This window comes from Pleurodeles waltl, chromosome 8 (genome assembly GCF_031143425.1).
Source record: "Pleurodeles waltl isolate 20211129_DDA chromosome 8, aPleWal1.hap1.20221129, whole genome shotgun sequence".
NCBI classification, from domain to species: Eukaryota; Metazoa; Chordata; class Amphibia; order Caudata; family Salamandridae; genus Pleurodeles; species Pleurodeles waltl.
Window position 1 is genome coordinate 989,293,114 of NC_090447.1, and position 20,471 is coordinate 989,313,584.

Below are 20,471 nucleotides of genomic sequence, written 5' to 3' on the forward strand. Positions count from 1 at the left end.
TATGACAAGATCAATGTTAAAATTATTTAAATACCTCAATAAAGATGGTTAATTGGACTAATATGATATTGTGATTCCAACTTTTTAAAATTGAAGAATACAGAAGGCAATAGGCTACTTACATACACAAATCATATTATCATAGACTTTGCACATACCATCAGAAGACAATTCTCTGCATCCTCTATTGTTGTCCAGGAGTCAGAGAAGAGATACAGAAGCTTTTAAAAACAATGGGCCAGATGTATGAAATTCTGGCATTGCGACTCTCAAATTGCGAGTCGCAATGCCGGATGCAGGATGGTGTCCCTGACACCATCTGCGAGTCGCAAGGGGGTCGCAAAGGCCCACCTCATTAATATTAATGAGGTGGGTCGCAATTTGCGACCCCCTTGCGAGTCGCAGCACTCACAGGGATGGTGGCCTGCTGGAGTCTGTGACTGCTTTTAACTAAAGCAGTTTTTTTTTTGTAATGCAGACCGTTTTCCTTAAAACTAAAAAATAAATGTTATTAGATGGAGACTTCAACGCAGGATCTGTTCTGAATTAAAAACTGAAGAACACTGATTGTACGTCATACAGTAAGTACCTGTTATTGTCGTCACCATGGCTAACGTCCCATTTTGCTTCCAGTGTACATCATCTATGCCCTCAAAGAAGCAGGCAGCCCCTTGGTTGCACCAGAATGGTGCTTCTATCCCAGGCCTGAGGTGGGGGAATGTGCAGTTGCCCAGTTGGAACAGCTCATACCATTCTGCTGTGTAGTTTTTGCCTGTTAAGATGCTTCGAAATCCAATGGCGTCATGCATAATTTTCTGTGTAATACAAAAACAAGGTTTTACGGTAGCAATACAGTCTAAGGGAATATCAAAAGAGCAAAATCATTACTGGCTCCTGTACTAGCTAGTGCTTCGCAAAAAACAATAAAATAAACAACAAAACACAATAAAATAAACAAATATGGTTTCTAGAATTGTTTTCTTGATATGCAAGTGTACCATGTGATACTTACCAATCTGGATTATACTATCCTCATAGAATTCAGAACTGACACAGGTGTCAGACCTGGCCCATTTTAGAGGGTTATCCCCAAACTTTTTGCCTTCCTCCTCCAATTTTTTATGAAGCTGTTTGTTGACGTTAGGACTCTGAGCACTTTACCACTGCTGATCAGTGCTAAAGTGCATGTGCTCTCCCTCCTAAACTTGGTACGATTGGCTTACACCTAATTGGCACATTTAATTTACCTGTAAGACCCTTGTACAGTGGTAGTCCTATACCCAGGGACTGTAAATTAAAAGCTACTAGTGGGCCTGCAGCGCAGCTTGCACCATCTATAGAAGTAGCTTTTCAATTCTGTCTCAGGCCTGCCACCGCAGTGTCTGTATGGGCAGTTACTGCCACAGGGAGCTGGCATCTAAATTCACTTGCCAGGCCTGGATCTCCCCTTTTACTACAAATAAATCATCCCTAAGGTAGGCACAAGCTAGCCCCATGGGCAGGGTGCTGTGTACGTAAAAGGTAGAACATATGTCTTTATGTACTACATGTCCTAGTAGTGACCAACAGCCTATTTGGTTTCTCACTACTGTGAGTGCTGCCTCTCTCATAGGACTGCATTTGAAATGCCCTAACATATGTCTAAGTGGTACTGTCTGATCTATGAGGGGTGGCATAGGCATGTTTGGTATGGTTGTAATGGTAGTGAGAAATGCTGCTGACTGGTGTAGGTGGATTTATTATTACCATTATAGAAATGTCACTTTTAGAAAGTGAGCATTTCTCTGTGCTTATGACTGGTGTTTTGCAGCTTGACTTCAATCCATGTGTGGGGCAGAGTGACAGCTGGGCTTTGTGCAAACTTCTTTAGACAGCCTGTACACAGGGAGGGAGGAGGTGTCACAAAAGTGCACCTGCATTATGAATGGTCTTCCTGGGCTGGGAGAGGTAGAGGTGGGGCACACATGCATCTGTAAAGGCTGTGCTGTGCCCTGACCTCAAACAAAGGGCTTGTTTACCCCCTAATGGTGTCTGGAGCCAGTGTTAGAGGAGAGAGGGGACATTCCTGGAACTGGTTAGTGTTGGTTGGAATCTACTCTCCCCCTTTTGTGGAAGCTGCACAAACTGGGTATAAGTACAGAGGGTCCCCCCCCCCATTTTTAGACACTGGGTGGACCGACACCAGATGCTGGAAGGATTTGCCAGGAACTGCCTCAGGACTGCCTTGTTGTTATGCTGACCTGAGACCTGCTAGGTCACTAAGCAGGACTGCCACTGCTCACCCTGATCCCTTGTGCTGGCCTGCTGCTTAGGCCCTGCTGCTCAGTGTCCCCATAGCTGTCTCCAGGGGCTGGGTGGTGCCCTCCCTTGGTCCCTACCATTCCCCTTTCTAGAGTGTCTGAAGGGAATTATTTCCCCCAACATGAGTAAAGTGCTGTGTGTGCCCTTCAGGAGCATGGAGAGCGCTCCACCTGTTGTCTACAACATGTAATGAGCTCTTAAACTTGGAGATACTGCCAGCTTGGGCACGAAGAAGTGACTGTGTCACGTTGTGTGTGCGCCCCCCTTTTACACAGTAGGAGAGAGTGCAAGGAGCAGGAACACTAGCCCAGACAAGGCGTGCTTTGGGAGGTCCCCCAGGGGCACTAGCAGGCACCAGCTTTGGTGTCTGCACCCTGCATCACAAGCCGCAAAACAATGCTTGCTTCCCTGAAGGCGCCAGGGAGACCACGGACACCTGCCGGTCAGGCAAGAGAAAGGAGCAGGCCAGCCCTCACCTTGCCACACCGGAGACCTAGGAGGGCTCTGAGCATGCTCCCCATACACAGCAGTGCCTTGGGAGAGAGTCCCCAGGGTCGGTGGACGCGGGCGGTTCCATTGTATGTTATATACATGCGGGGAACCCAGAGAGGTCTCCCCACCGTTGTGGGAGTGGTGTGTGTGTGCCCCCCCCCCTCATTTTCCCTTAGGGGGCATACCTGTGGGGGCATTCACAAGTGGCTTGTGGATCGGGAAGGGAACCTCGGGAGAGGTCCCATGCCCGCCAAGCCCTTATTTTTGGGATTGTTTTCACTGAGGCAGCCCCTGTGAGAGGAGTGGGCCTGTTTCCCATTTAGATACTGTGTTCTAGGCAAGAGGAGCACCGCAGCTCCTGGAGTGGGGCGCGTGATTCCCTGCCTACCATGGGACCTGGAAGAGAGGAGCAGAGGTGCTGTAACCTCCGTGAGTAAGGGGGTTGAAGGTGACTTTTGCTGACACTGCACCCTTCCCTACGGTACTCTGCCCCTCACTACAGAACACTGCATGTTTCTTGTTTGCATCTTCACCTGAGGTGCTTTTAGTGTGCCATATTGACCGCATGGGAGGGTGTGTCTAGGATGCATGCAGTATGGTAATGTTTTCATGAGAGGTGCATATATTTTGGTTATAATAATATTAATCTGCCCGTTGGGAATGTTTCTCTTGTATGTGCCCCTATGATGATAACTTGGCTAATGTTTATTCTGACGTGCATCTTTGGTGACAAAGCCATCCTGATTACTGCTTATATGGTAAGAAGCCCAGTAACCTATGTGTTTGCCTGACTATAGCTTATTCTTACAGAGTACTAGTAACCTGGGTGATGTTCTGACAAAAGCTTGCATAGTAGGGTATTACTGATAGATGTTCTGTTTCCTTTGTGGTGTATTTATTGTGTCTCGTGTGTGTTATGCAAAAGATTTACACATGACATCTGGATAAGCCAGACTGCTTGTGCCAAGCTACCAAGGGGGTGAGCAGGGATTATCTTGGGTGTGTAGCTCTCTTGTGCTGACTAGAGTGGTGGTCCCTGTCTGGCTGAGGTGCCTACCCTTGCTAATCAGGAACCCCATTTCTAACAACAGGCATTAGACTGAGTGGAGCTGAAAGGAAATCCAACTTTATTGTTGCTATCACTATTGAATGATAGACTGCAATCATTGCAAGACAAAGGCTTACTTTTTCATTATGAATAGTTATGCATGTAATCTGTTTACTTCTAAGCTTAAGTTGGTCACTGTTTGCTGGGTCTCCCTAAATTATCAGGCCAGGGAAATTATTTTAGTAATATTGCTCACCATGGAGTGCACGGTCATATACAAGATCAGTTCATGCTCCCAGTCAAGATCTCTCTGGGTGTGCAGCCCTCAGATGGACAGTCCTTCTATTGTGAATTGCCATGTTTTCAGTATCTCACACCACCAGCTTTTCATATACATGTAAACAGGAATTATGGCACATAGATAACTTCACTCTCATTATAAGTGCAGTTTAGGCATTAAAGAGGGACATGTGTGGTCTGACCCATAAGAACAAGAACACAACATGTGCAGTCCCTCATCGCTATTAGGGTCATCCCTAACAAAACAACACATCTCATGGGCCTTGCAGAAAAAGTCAAATTCAAGACCTAGGGAATCTTACATAGACGATGTGGTACACAAACTCTTCCCATACAAAGATACCTTCCCCAAGACAGTAGTAGATGCTGCACATTAGACAACAGCTCACTGTGATCTTTACACAACTACCATGAAGAAGTTGCTCATTTAACCATATATCACCAAAGCCTGACTAGGTCGAAACATGTAAAATAATTCATATTTATCCTATCAGAACAGCAGCATTGTATAACAATCTGACTCTACTACGAAGCAGCATCAATGCTTGGACATCAGTTACTTGTTGCACAAAAAGATAGATAGTTATTATTGAGAGATTTATATTACGCACAGCTACCTCAAAAGGTTTCCCAGTGGAGGCAGCATCAGAAGTAAGAAAAGGCTTACTTCTTGAACAGCCACATCATCAGACCTTTACGAAATTCCAACAAAGATGATTTCGGGCCCAGATAAGAAAAGGAGTGCCATTTCATGCGTAAACTGTGACACCTTGGTACCTCAAAAAGAGATCTAGAAGAAGATCTCAGAAGTCGTAGAGGATGGTAAACAGCCACCAGTTTTTGAATGTAGAGGGGGCCAAGGCCATTTTTTGCCTTAAACATATAGCATAGTGCTTTGAACATGATATGTTTGGGAAATGGAAGCCAGTGCAGCTCATGAAAAACGTGGGAAACGGAAGCAAACTTCGGTAGTCGAAAAAGTTACCTTGCAGACAAATTCTGTACTAGCTGCAAACGGCACATGGAAATCTTATCGTGCCCAGGTACAGAACGTTACATAGTCTAGGCGGGACAATACCAGTGCCGAGATCACAGTTCTTAAAGCAGGGAAAGAGAGCATTCAGCATATTTTTCAGAGCCATTTGCGCACCAAAAAACAAGTGGACGAGACTTTGATAATTTGGGGTTGCATAGACAGTGTATCGTCCATCGGAAAACCTACATTTTTTACTTGCGAGGTAGGTATAGGGAGGGGCCTAAGAGAAGACGGCCAATATTAAGGTCCCCATAATGAACAGTGTTTGTCTAGAAACACAACCTCTGTCTTGTCTCGATTAGGTTTCAGCATGTTCAAGCCCAGACGAAGATCAGAGGTAAGCTGTGACTGTGATGGAGACAGAGAAAAGATGATCTGAGTATCATCAGTGTAACTAAATAATGACAGATCACAATTCTCCACTACTTCAGCTAGCGGGCGGACACAGAGATTGAATGGTAGTGGGTCTAAGAATTGAGCCTTGCTGGATGCTAAGGTTTGTGGGCTCTGATTTAGCATTAGAACAGAAAACCTGGAATGTACGTCATTGCAAGGAGCTAAGCCATGCTAATGCTGAGCCTTCAAGACCTAGACACTCTAATCGGTGCAGCAGAACAGTATCAGAAACAGTGTAAGAACAAGCAGCACCAGTGCCACTGATTCACTGGCATCCAGGCAGTGCCTCACGTCTTCTGATACTTCTATAGAGTAGACTCCGTGCTGTGACCCCTCCAAAAACCCTACTGTGAAGGATGCAACACCTTGTGAGATTCTACAAGAGCAGTAAGCTGTGCGTTAACATGCTTTTCCAGAATTTTGGAGAACATGGATACCAATGAAATGGGGCAGTAATTGGAATACAGACGGGTCAGGGTGAGTTTTCTTTAACAGTGGGAACACCATAGCGCGGGTCCACTCCGATGGTAGATAACTCTCACGCAGAGAGGCATTTAGGGCACCTAAAATGATATTTACAAGACTGGGATCCAATATTTTCAATTTGGCAGGAGGCAGAGGTTCTCCTGGGGAACCTGATTGTGATTTAATAGAGTGTAGAATGGACATACAGGTGCCCATATCTAGTGGAGTTTAAGCATCTATGGAGAGCTTTGGGGAAGATAAGGAAGAAATTACATTCATTTCCCCATCTAGTGAATTAGAATCAGCGTCTATTGCTCCTAGATTTAGCTTATGCACTCCATTTGCACAGTCAATTTCCAGTTGAGCATAAATATTGTTAACTTTAGAGCTGAAAAAGTTTGCCAGCCCCTCACATTGCGTTTGGGAAAGAGTATATGCATGAGAAAGCGCATTGGGATTCGCCAATTCCTATACCACCTTAAAAAGGATTTTAGGGCAGTTTTGAGCCTCAGAAATTTTATTAGCATAACAAATAGCCCATGCAGCTTTACAAAGTCAATGATATTTCTTAAGATCATCTTTACAGACAGCTTTATCTGTTTCCGAGTATATCTTTCTTCAGCGCCGTTCTAGTATTTTTTTGAGTTTCTCAAAGACTCACTAAACCAAGATGCAGGTGGGTAACACCTAGTGGCAGGTTTTTTGACAGGCAGGAGAGTGCTGTCCACTGCTGTAGAAAGCCAGTTGTGAATGCCCTCCCAATTTTTAGTAAGAGGGATTAAGCATAGGGTGTATATTTTTTAATTTTTCATTGAGAGCGGAAATGTCTAATTTAGACCAATTACGAGTGGACAAAGATGATATAGGGTTGGCAACTAACGGTCCATAAACAATTTTAATCGTGAAAGGGACAGCAAAATCATCAGTCCAAGATAAAGGAGTATGACATTTAGGAACCAGATCCATTATGTTTGAAAAGATCGGATCCAAAAGGTGGCCTGCTGAATGAGAGGCGTTGGAGTTCCTCACAGTTAGACCAAGAACATTAAGATCCTGAATTAAAGTTGAGCTCTGATTGCAGCTTGCATCTTCAAGATGGAGATTAATGTTAGTTCCTACAATTATTATTGCTCACTTGGATCACTGACAGCGAAGGTCTCATTCTCAAGAACATAACAATTGACAACCTAAATTTACTTAGCAACAGCACACAAGATTTGGAAACTGAATTAGAAAGTGAGATGCCAGAAAAAGAATGGTTGAGGTATTTGTATTACATGCCGAATATAAGTGTCAACATGCCCAAAGATGTAGTCCAGCAGATTAGTATTCAGCACACTTACTGAACTCACAGTATAACAATATGTCTCTTAGAATGTGAGAATTGCTATAAGTGCATGGACCATTAGAAAGCTTATTGCCACATACTGTCAGAATGAACGAAGATCTTACAGTGATGGCAAGGTATCAATGTCTGTTCTAATCTTGTCCTCAACAGTGATATCAGATTCTTAGCCACGGGAACACCTTTTCTGGATAATGCTAGATCAAATTTTGTAAACAAAGACAAATATTTCTTAAGTAATTTTCTGGGGTAAAAACAAGTATTCTCAAAAAGTGGAACCCACCCTCCAAGATTATTGGCAATCTTCATATAAGAATAAATGTAGGAACACAAGATGCACTCAATGTTTTTTTCAGATATAGACTGAATATCATTCAGTAAAATTGCTCATGGCCGGGTGACCTTCTGGCAGTTTAGTGCGGGATTTTATATTACTGTGTTGGGATTTAGACCATATTATTTGGAAAATCGTGCATCTGGAAATACAGGGAGTGCAGAATTATTAGGCAAGTTGTATTTTTGAGGATTACTTTTATTATTGAACAACAACCATGTTCTCAATGAACCCAAAAAACTCATTAATATCAAAGCTGAATATTTTTGGAAGTAGTTTTTAGTTTGTTTTTAGTTTTAGCTATGTTAGGGGGATATCTGTGTGTGCAGGTGACTATTACTGTGCATAATTATTAGGCAACTTAACAAAAAAAAATATATACCCATTTCAATTATTTATTATTACCAGTGAAACCAATATAACATCTCAACATTCACAAATATACATTTCTGACATTCAAAAACAAAACAAAAAAAAAATCAGTGACCAATATAGCCACCTTTCTTTGCAAGGACACTCAAAAGCCTGCCATCCATGGATTCTGTCAGTGTTTTGATCTGTTCACCATCAACATTGTGTGCAGCAGCAACCACAGCCTCCCAGACACTGTTCAGAGAGGTGTACTGTTTTCCCTCCTTGTAAATCTCACATTTGATGATGGACCACAGGTTCTCAATGGGGTTCAGATCAGGTGAACAAGGAGGCCATGTCATTAGATTTCCTTCTTTTATACCCTTTCTTGCCAGTCACGCTGTGGAGTACTTGGACGCGTGTGATGGAGCATTGTCCTGCATGAAAATCATGTTTTTCTTGAAGGATGCAGACTTCTTCCTGTACCACTGCTTGAAGAAGGTGTCTTCTAGGAACTGGCAGTAGGACTGGGAGTTGAGCTTGACTCCATCCTCAACCCGAAAAGGCCCCACAAGCTCATCTTTGATGATACCAGCCCAAACCAGTACTCCACCTCCACCTTGCTGGCGTCTGAGTCGGACTGGAGCTCTCTGCCCTTTACCAATCCAGCCACGGGCCCATCCATCTGGCCCATCGAGACTCACTCTCATTTCATCAGTCCATAAAACCTTAGAAAAATCAGTCTTGAGATATTTCTTGGCCCAGTCTTGACGTTTCAGCTTGTGTGTCTTGTTCAGTGGTGGTCGTCTTTCAGCCTTTCTTACCTTGGCCATGTCTCTGAGTATTGCACACCTTGTGCTTTTGGGCACTCCAGTGATGTTGCAGCTCTGAAATATGGCCAAACTGGTGGCAAGTGGCATCGTGGCAGCTGCACGCTTGACTTTTCTCAGTTCATGGGCAGTTATTTTGCGCCTTGGTTTTTCCACACGCTTCTTGCGACCCTGTTGATTATTTTGAATGAAACGCTTGATTGTTCGATGATCACGCTTCAGAAGCTTTGCAATTTTAAGAGTGCTGCATCCCTCTGCAAGATATCTCACTATTTTTGACTTTTCTGAGCCTGTCAAGTCCTTCTTTTGACCCATTTTGCCAAAGGAAAGGAAGTTGCCTAATAATTATGCACACCTGATATAGGGTGTTGATGTCATTAGACCACACCCCTTCTCATTACAGAGATGCACATCACCTAATATGCTTAATTGGTAGTAGGCTTTCGAGCCTATACAGCTTGAAGTAAGACAACATGCATAAAGAGGATGATGTGGTCAAAATACTAATTTGCCTAATAATTCTGCACTCCCTGTAGACATTAATATAATGCATGTGGTGTAACATGGTATAGCGGAGTACACTGTTGTTGTTATGTTTGTAAAATCCCACTGTGACGAATGCAGGTAGATTCTGGGCTCCTGGGTGTGGGCATGAAACCAACAGCTGAAAGTTCCAGTTTTGAGGTGACGTTTTGTACATGTACTATCACACATGAGGCCACAGGGGAGGGTTTAAAGACCCATAATATATTACTCCCAATAAATTCTAAATGCACCTATAAATACAGAGGGTCCAATAAGAGCAACCCAACACCTTCCAGGGTTCTCAAGACACAAGTCTCTTGAGCAAGATTCATGGCCCAGACACACACACTACATGTTCCCATTACCTCTCAGGAAATTCCAAGGTGGGTTGTCAGCATTCTCCCTGGCTTTGAATTGTAACAACAAAGCATCCAAGGCATGAATTATTAGCACCCCTTCAACATCTGTCTTATATCTCTATGGGGTGTCTGTCTCTCCAGACCCAGCAATCTCACCACTTCATTTTTCCAACGCTTAGTGTTTGGAGCACTGGCTATCTTCCAGGTCATCACAATGCCCCATTATGCCAACAGCATAGCAAGAACTGTAAATGTATAACTAGCTATTGATCTCTTGCAGAAGGGCATCAAATGCAATAGGTATGTTAGAGCTTTCTCCATTTCCATACTTTACATCCCTTCAGAGAAAATAAGACACTATCACCTAGTATCCTTCCACAACAGAGCAGAACATAGTATAATCCTGCTTCCGATTCCTCATGTCCTGGGTAAGCAACTGTCAAGAATGAATAAATTCTGCCCACACCTTAGGAGTGAAAATGTTTTATGCAGAATATTATATTGCAGTCGCTTAAATGGGCCACCCCTGTAACTAAGTCTGACCTTCTAGTCAGCTTCTAACAACTCCCTAACTTTGTTTCTAGACCATTTGTCTTCAAGAATCTAATGTACACACTTAGACATTCCTAGAAGTGCTTCATTAAGTAGTGTCACAAACTGCTTCTTCTCTTCCAGTCTGAATAAAAGAAAGAACACTTCATGTGTATATGGGGATGAACTTTTCAGTCCCTCACTGTTTTCCCGTACATCCAGAACTGTCCTGCTTCTCCCAGTGGTTATTGCTGCAGCTATGCCCAGAGAAGGGTGCAAGGAGTAAAACTGGCTGTTGCACCATGATACAACCACCTATTGGGGATGCTATGTTTCCCAATTCCTAAAACTTCATTACAAGTGGCAAAGAAACACATGAAAGACTTCATTGGAGCAGACAGATGACCTAGGGAAAAACTAGCTAAACAACATGCAGCCACAACCACTTGTCATATTTGCTAGACATGACTCTATACCATCTGGTGCATCAATTCTCAGATCATAGCTGACTGACAACCATATGATCCGCCTATATAGGTGGCCACTGAAGTTACCCATTTAGGTAACTTACTTTGACCCAACATTTTGTACTATAAAAGATCATCACAATACCCTACCTTTCCTTTCACTATGAAAGCTATGCTAGACTCCAAGGCAGCCTCAAACAAATGACTTAGGACCAACAGTTACATCCATTGTGAGTTGCCCATACTGCTAAATGGAGGATTAGGGATTCAGGGATAAAAAGTTAAAATGACATACATGGGCCTCTTGCAGAGTAACTACACTGGGTGATTTGGTCCAAGGTGGATCCCTGAAAAGCCTATATGTTCTAATTGGAATTTAGGCTACATTCCTTTCAGGGTTGGTGCTACCACCTCCTATGCATTGCCTGGAGGGCAGATTCTATTGCAAGTCAAAAGTTTTCCCAAACTAGCTGATTATTTCGTATGTGACACATATGGGGCACAAACAAAGGTGTGGTATAAGGATTATATAATATTCCATTTTCTAGAGTATACTCTGACAAAGTATAAAGAAGAAACAAGGCTTATGGCTATGCTCCCACTTGAATTCATCATAAGCAATCTATGAGATCATTTCTGATGTTTAATTGGATTTGTGGGCCATGCTTGCAAATCTATGACACACCTGCATCTTGAAAATAAGATGAAACCTGATAATAAACTAGACATATCACTGTATGCCTATTCACCTGAGTAATATGTGACTTCCTCAGTCTGCCTCATCCCCAGTCACTACTCCATGCAAGGGACTAAACTACATAACTAACATCCATCAAGTATAGAGAAACACAGAAGCAAAGAAATGGTATGAAAATCAGGGATCCACGTTTATCCCTTCCTTCGTAGGGCCTTTGCATGCTATAAATGCTCCATGTACTTGTCACATCTATATCACAGAACACATCACATCCACCCACAATGTCTGTCTATTATCCTAAATGAGGACTCAGCCATCATCATCCCCTTCACTTTCCTCTCCTGCAGCAGTACCCATAGCCAACTACTTCCCTATTATTAACTCTGGTCATTGCAATGACACAACATTGCAATGGAAAACTTGTTGAGAACTACTCTGAGTTGCTGAGCAAAATAAAGAAAGCTATGTAAGAATTATCAGTGAAAATTTATGATTACTACTTTTGATACAGATGAATACACTTTATGTGCTATGAGAGAAATAAAGAGATATTTTAAAAAGAAAACGGATCTGCCCAGCTGAAATATCATGACACTGTACTGGTTCAGGGAAATGTCTAAGCACTTCAGTTTAATATAGCTCTCCTACCTACCAAACCCCTGTCCTCTGTCTATTTACGTTTCTGGTTAAGACCAACTAGACCAAATCAGAACATGGGGAACATTTAATTTCTCTGAACTAATTTTCCATAAACACCTCTGCCAGCAAAACCTTGCTCTTCTCAATAATCAAGGTAACCTTCCTACCTGGATTTTTGCATTAGCAAACTAGCTAACTAGCTTGTATGTTCACCCCTCAAAGCTTGATTTCACCAGTTCAGTCTCTGGTAGTGTCAACGTCAAAACCCATTTGGCAACCCACTAGAGCTGGGCTGCACTGTAATAGAGTCCGAAGTCCTGAACTTCCAACATGCTTCCTGAGCGGGAAGTTAAAGTTTACGCAAGGCTAACTCTGTATCGAATGAAGTAGGTTCTTGAATAGTTTAACATGAAATAGCAAACATAACTTGACAAAACAGCATAGCAAGCACAGAAGTATCACAAATTGCTAACGCTATTCTGCCAATTATGGACAGGTACATTTTGATGACAAAATCATATGTCCATTAGCTGGATGGGGTTATTCCTTGTAAACCTATCCTGCTGACTCAAAGTTGTGCCTCATTTTATATAGCGGGAGAGGCAATAGTAGATCTTCGAGTCCAGCGCAAGGTGCTCTTCAACATGATAGTTACCCCTCTATCAATAATACTTAAGTAGAACAAATTGTTTGAGTGAGTGTATTCCTTAAAAACTCCAAAGCATACTAATTTGTGATTTAAACAAAGAACTGCATTATGGATTGCTTAGTACAGGTGCCGTTCAAACTTGCGCAACTGTGCCTCATTTTAGTCTTAATAGTTGAATAATCTGACACAAACATAACATGATTGAATCTTCATATTATCAAGCAACTGGTGACTATCAGCTTGCTGCTTTGGTATAAAATACTGTTACCTTTGCAAGGGAGGACATCCTTATCCTAGTTGAGAAACAGTGATGCGGAACTGATATCATTATATTACAATGTCAGTTTGCAATGAGGTGCTAATAAACTGAATATGCACTCTTGTCCTGATAATGGCCCTTGCCTTGCTTGAATAAATTCTGGAACCAAAAAGGAAGGATCAGTCAATCAAAATGTATTTTACTTCAGTGTGTCTTTGTCCTATGTTTAAGTTCCTATTTGTTCTCTAAATCTTATCATATACATGTTTTCTTCTCCTTTTGTTGATGATGTGATTAATATATGACATTCTATATGTGTTATTTGGTCCTTGTTACTGTTTGTATAAAATATTTATTTGATGGCATGTGAATAAAATGACAAATACTTTTTGTTATATTTAGCTTCTATACCCAAATTTGAATAGTTGTTGATAAACTGTCAGTTAAGGAAACATATTTCTGACTATGACAGAGGGAGGAATAATTAAAGGTAACTGTAGAAATGAATGAGTCCCCTTTTTCTACGTTTTCTGTTGCTGTGAATTACTCATATCCCCTTTTTGGATTCTTGCATTGCTCTCTTTAGGTTTAGAGAATCCATAACCAAGATGGGCAAAGATCTTGAGAAGGTGACTGTGCTTCGAAACACAAACACCATCTTAATATTACCTAGGGTATTATCCGAATTGGCTTGGTACATCCTAACTCCCATATTTCTATATGTGTAGTGCCTCCATCCAAATGGCTGTAAAGTCATGGGTGTGTTGTTGGGTACTGTCATTAGTATACGGTGCATGATTTCAACTTTCAACTATCCATCCCAATAGACTACAACATATTTCCAGCCAATTATAGTAGGCTTCAGCTCCAAAGTTATGCCTATGCCTCTCAGATTTAACAGTAGAGTATCTGTGTACAGTGATATGGAATGCATCTCTCTCACTGTTCAGATGTATCCATCACCCAATTGTAAACAAATAATATTAACACCAAACGATTCCATTGCTAAAGTCAAATTCAATGAGAATAAAAGGGAAGCCTTGCCTGTCCCCTTCCTTTTTTCTTGTCTAGGAATCATACATGCTGTAGAGATCCTTGCAGCTGGGTTCGTATGGAAGTGAGAAATCCACCGTCTTAGGCGTTCTGCAAGGCCAGAAACGCATATAAGTTTCTCAATTATATGCAAAATATCTTCAATTATTAATCAAAATCCAAGACCGACACACAGTGGCGAGTTTCTTGATAATACAAGTCTCTCTGCAAACTGAGCCTAACATTTAGCAAAAAATCCCCAGCCACAGTGCAAGGATTTCTCATTGACCAGTGACAGAGATCCTCGACCAGTTAGGAACTGAGAAACACATCTGAACATATGGGATGAGGTAGTGTTTCTTTGTGATTTTATGCGTTATTATGCACATGCTAGTGTTGTGTAGCCATTTTAGTTATAGCTCCATGAACATTAGTTTAACACACTAGGCCGCCGTGCACTTTGACCTAGATATATTTTATTCGGCTTTGCATTGTTATTTTTACAATAACCAGTTTTACGGTCTTGTTTTATTTTCATCTATCTAACTGTTTTTGCTTAGCCCAGCACTGTGTTCTCAAACAAGACATTCTTGATCACTTTGTGCTTCAGTCAAGGCTACAGTTTGGTACATTGCCAGTGAACGTGGTAGGAGTTTAGTCTCCAACATTCGTAGAAAATACACAGCCTTACGTAGGGACATTTTCTTAGAATATCAGCTGTGTTATTATAAAAACACTTCTTAGTCCCATTACACGTTAAGAGGGAGATTCCAGCCAGGGAACCATGACTGAATGCTTCGCTGCAGATGCTAACAGGCCTTTGCTCAGGTATGAGGGTTGATGTCCTCCCGGGGGAACCTGAAAGGCAGAATTAGAGCTTAACATGCTGTGCTCAGATTATGACTTAGATAGGAAATAGTCCATAAATCATAGTGACAATATGATAGCGATATTCTTATGCTTCACTCTCTGCGTCACCATTTTAATATTGTCATGTTGTGTCGTCCTGGTTATTGCAGCTCACGCTTTGCTATCTAAAATGCAGTTGCTTTATTAAACCAGTCTTTAAAACTCATACTGCTGCTTATTGTCATTTATATATGAGACCGAATTGTGAATGAGAGAACCGGATGCGACCTGAGTGACCACGACTTCCCTGAGAAGTATAATATGTCATGCGCTCGGCTGCCCAATCATCCCTATTTCTTAGCAGAGATAAAGCACTGCTAGTTAGCCGGAGCAAAACCCGGATGTAGAGCGACAGGTGTCACCTGCAGTGGGTCAGATAGTCTCCCACACTGTGGGCGATCTTGCTGCTCAAAATCCAGTAGTCTCATTAGAATAATGAGAGCATACGCGACACTAGTGTTATACTGTGCGTTCTGCATTCTTTTGAATGTTTTGTCCATGGAATGCGGACTGCAGGCCAGGTAGACTCTGGCTGTCTTTCTGAGATTGACTTGCTGAGCTGCTTGGAATGTGCTTTTTAACATGTATCTTGAGCGTTACTTCCAACAAATGACGATGAACTACAGAGGTATCCTGTCATTTGAAGAAGCACAGGAACGGATTTACCTCTAAGAACCCATTTTCTGGTGCATTATGCTATGTTGTCCATACAGATATAGTTACTTTTGATCAGTGGATCCACTAAGCCTGTCACAATCCCTGCTGTAGTGAGGGATTATGATGCTTGGGGATTTGTGGAACTCTGGATTTGGTGAAACTGACTCTCATTGTCGGGTGTTTGTATTTAAACTGCTTTCTGCTTAGCGCTGCCCTGTGTGTGCACTGGCCCAAGCTCAACCGCTTTTCAGAGTGAGTCTTACCTCGCACTGGAGGAGCGCTGCAAGTGCCGTACTCTGTGCGGTCTACGGAAAGGTATTGTCCCAAGCTGGCCGGAAGGTCCTGACACAGCACGTGAAGGCAGGGATTTTCAGCGCGACCCACAGAAACACACAGCCCATTTACCTGCAGTTCACTTTCATTGCATTTAGGTGGATGGGGCCTGTGTGGCTACGGCACTCTGTGTGACCACAGCAACTCTCTAGGAATCGCATGAGATGTCACATGATATGTGATGCCATTGCGCTGATCTTGGTGGCCATCTTGGTTTTGAAGATCTCCATTCATTTATAGGAACAACAAGTAAAACTAGTTTCTATTCTCTGTGGCTAAAACCTGGTTTTCAGTAAACCACTTTGTTGCCTTTTAAGGAGCTTGCTGACCAGCCTCTGAGGAAACCGAACTTTGGAAGCATTCTTGTATGGTCAGCTTAATTTCTTTATACATTTATTACATAAATAACACCATTGGAGCCTGAGTTTATGTCTATTTATTTGAATTTGGATAGTTGTTTGAATTCTTTCTGTATAAAAATATGTAGTTTGATCCTACAGCAAAATTCTTGCGAGTAAACGAGAACCTATAATACCTTGGATGAGGTGGTAATATTAATTTATCATGTACATGAAGGCTATTGACAGCAAACAAATGGAAACGTAATGGAAAAAAAAAAAAAATTGGCATTGTCTTGGCTCAGAGGTTCAAGTTGTTTTTAGAACATTACTCTAAGTGACACCATCAGACGAGCAAGGAGACTTTAATGTGGATGAAGAAGCGCTATTGAAAATAGAACTCACGATTATACCAACAGTCAACATTGTACGCAAAAGGATAGGGAATGTTTTCATTTGTTTTTGACAGCTTGAGAGCATTATCCATGACAAGTAAGTGTGGTCCAATGACTGATGAAATTATTAAAGATCAAATTATAGTTCATGTAAAAAACAAAACATTCAACGGCAACTGTGGGTTATGTGAGATCCTAAATAGCAGGATGCCATAGCTAGGCAAAATCTTTGGGTCTATCTGAGAAATGAATGTTGCCTGTGAAGAATACTATCATGGAAGTGGATTAGCCTGAAAATGTGTGTGTTGTAAATCATCCAGAGGAGTGCTGCATGGATGTGTGTCATATGAAATATTCACGGTCTAATAACACTACTGGTTTTAGGAATGGGGGTATTGATTCAGACCAGGTAGTGAAGAATCCTCCCAAATGTGAGGCTTGCATTTTGGGTGTTGATTTGAAACTCAGGGCTGATTCAGGTTCCCCCTGGACTATAATTATCAGGCAATATTTCTTAGAAAAATTTGGTGGTGTATTGGATTTGAAGCACCTACAGTAGTTGTGCCCAGATTAAGCTATATGTGACAGTAAAATAAAGGTAAGTATCCTAGGGTAGAGAGATCAGTTGAAGTTGGGGATAATATTAAATCCCTGATCTATTGAGTGTGTTACTGCTTGCTGAAAGAAGTAAGGAACAGGTATTATGCACTCTCGAAGGAAATAATAGCGATGGAACATTTTCTAATGTCTTCAGTGGTCATTTGGGGAAACTGATAGAATTCAAGCACAAGATCAGAATAAAAGGCAATGCAGTGCCAGAGAAGCAGAAACTATAGGGAGTACCAATTAAGAATGTAGCACACATAGAAAGAGGAAATAATGGAAAGAAATAATGTTATTTCTCCCCGTTGTGCCACTTTAATGCCACCCCTGAGGTGGTGTAGGAATCTGATACATTCCCAGACTTGTAAATCTGGGAATGCATCATATTCCATCAGATACCATGGTGTTGCATGGTAACACCCATGGAAGGCCCCTTTCACGCAGTGCTATGCGTAAAATGGGTCCATATTTACAAGACCATGAAAAGCCATGCACAGTAGCTTTGCATGGCTTTTTAGATATGGGCCGTCACGCTAGGCCACTGGAGCGTCTAAAAAAAATAAAAAATGATGACCCAATGGTGCAGTGTGCTGCTAGGGCCTTGTAAATGAAACCCATAGTGTCAAAGGAATTTGAAGGTATATCAAGGAAATACTGGAAGGAGAGTGAGAGAAAGGGCACAGTGTTGCAGGCTACAAAAAAAGAAGTGTTGGAAGGTTGGCTCAAATGAAGGGAAGTTATGCCACAATGGTTTAGCCATGTTTAAGGTGACAGATAAATTGAGAACTGAACGCAAATTGTTTTTTAAAAGTGGGAAATGTGTTCCCCCGAGTGATGTGCTCATGTGCAGGAGATTATTCTTAAATTGTCTCACAAAGAGGACCTAGGGAGGTTAGCCATGAAATGGTTAGTGCGTACATATGTTTGGTGGCCTGGAATGGACAGGATGGTGGACAAAAAGGTGAAGGATTCTGAAGTGTGCCAGCAGTGGGAAAATGTTGAGAGTCAACACAGCCCACTTCAGTCAGTTGAGTGGCCTGAGTTTTCTTGGCAAAACATTGCATCTGACATTTCAGGTCCATTTATTTTCCTTCCCATGGACTCAAGGTTTGCCATGGTTATGACTGATTACCATTCCAAGTGGTCAGAGGTGAAAATGATATCACAAACATCGATCAATACTGTGACTGAATTATTTAAAGTGGTGTTTGCCAGGGAGGGTTGTGCATCTGTTTTTCTGACTGACAATGGTGTGCAATTGAGGTATTCTGAGATGGAATCTTTCATGGAACATTGTAAAATCAAGCATGTGATAGATTACGGCAAGATGTACATCTTTGGAAATCGCTCCCACTCTCCCTCCTAGGCTGAGCAGCCCTTTTCAAAATGATGTCCTTAACCTGGATTCCTGTATATACTGCAAAATTCCCCTTACAAGGTGCCAGGTTCCTACTTTAAGGAGATTGAAGCAGAGGTCAGAACGTTACTATGGATGGTGGACTGCCACATATAACCATGTCCAAACTTTTCTCCAGCAATTCGAACCACCTGTTGGAACCATCAATCCGAACGGATAGAGCAGTGATAGGATGACTGAGCTACTGTAATAAGGTAGAGGTTTAATGGCCGGAATCTATGCGCAGATCATTTAGATCTGGAGGAAGGCAACAACATTTTTTAGGGTGGATAAACACTATCACACAGATGACACCTTGGTGGTAGGCTGTTGTTCTCCACCGTCTACAGGATCAGCCAGGATTTGATAAATGGGACATGATAGGAAAAATGTTGTGGCCCGAGTTTCAAAGGGAATATCAAAAGCAACCAAAGGAAGTCTATCAGGCCCGACACACCCTGTGAGCAGTCCTCCTGAAAGGGGTAGAGTTGTCTGAATCCTCAGCTCCTGGGGACAGGCTTCTCACAAACTATATGCCCCAAAAAGCAATTTCACTCACCCATAAAAAACTAGTTAATAATGCACACAACACTATACTGCAATTAAAACTGAAATGGGAAAGTGATGTGGGGAATTTTGATAAAGCAGAATGGGAGGATGCCATCGCACTCCCTAGGAAGATAGCTATCTGATCTGGCTTTTGCCTGATTCAGCTGTGGCCCTTAAACCGCTCATACCATGCAAGAACCACTATGGTTTGAATGGAGCAAACAGAGGGTGCTTGAGGTGTGGTCAGACGGGCAAGTTCTCCCACATACTATAGGAATGCCCGTATATACACACTTATTGGGCTACAGTAGTCTATTGTTTAAGGTTGATTGGTGGAACAGACAGGAGCTTGGCAGCTAAACTGTGTGCTTAATGTTTGGGGAGAGAGGGATGCCACAAGAGCCACTTAACAGTGGATGATGACGGCCTGATGGTGCCCAAAAGGAACATTGCCAAATCCTGGGGCTCCCCTCAACCACTGCACATTGGAGCCTGGAAACGGGATCTAGGCTGGTGCATGTTAGCGGATTATGAAAGTAGAGGCTGTCCTCGGAAATGAGGGAAGGTCTGGATGAATTGGAATGCTCATAGAGGAAATATCTGTGACAATGGATGTTTGGGAAATGTACAAGACTACAAATAATGCTATGTGACTTCAGAACGAGTTCCTTGGGGTGATGGCGTGGGGGGCGAGTTACATGTAAACTTTGCAATTATACCAGTGCTATGTCTGCACACACTTTTTGTGGTTCATCTATTTTAAACAATCTTTAAAAAAGCATGTGACTAGTGCACTCTGTGAACCTTATGAAAAGGGTCAAGTTGAGAGGTTCAATCATGTGTTGAAAGGTCGTATGTTATGTAGAGTCACATAAAGATGGAGGAGATTAGAAGAATTCTTTGAGGGACAAATTGTGGATGTACCGTGCAACTCCACAATTATTACTGGGGTTATCCCTTTCAAATTGCTTAAAGGCAGAGATCCTGTATCATGCTTAACCCTGGACGGCTTCACCCTAGATATGGGCTCTTAAGCTGGGGGTCAAGACGTATTTGCATATAGCTGGGTCCCAACTTAGGTTGCCTGTGTTCAGGGAGGATCCGGCTCAGTAGTTTGGGCTGGCCTGTTCCGACTCGAGCAGGGTCAAGACTAATTTGCATATAGCTAGGTTCAAGCTGAAATGGCATGGTATGCAAAGTAACAATAGATTTGTATGCTGCCCCAAGTGATTACT

General features: G+C 42.2%; 1 protein-coding gene across 1 annotated transcript in view; it reads right to left on the reverse strand.

The window, feature by feature from the left end:
- The window catches only part of CLN5 (CLN5 intracellular trafficking protein), a 181,272-nt gene that overhangs the window by 80,307 nt on the left and 80,494 nt on the right, over window positions 1–20,471 (reverse strand). Inside the window, exon 3 of the mRNA XM_069205256.1 lies at window positions 590–815. Coding sequence (XP_069061357.1) covers window positions 590–815 — 226 coding nt within the window. The remainder of the gene's footprint in view (window positions 1–589; window positions 816–20,471) is intronic.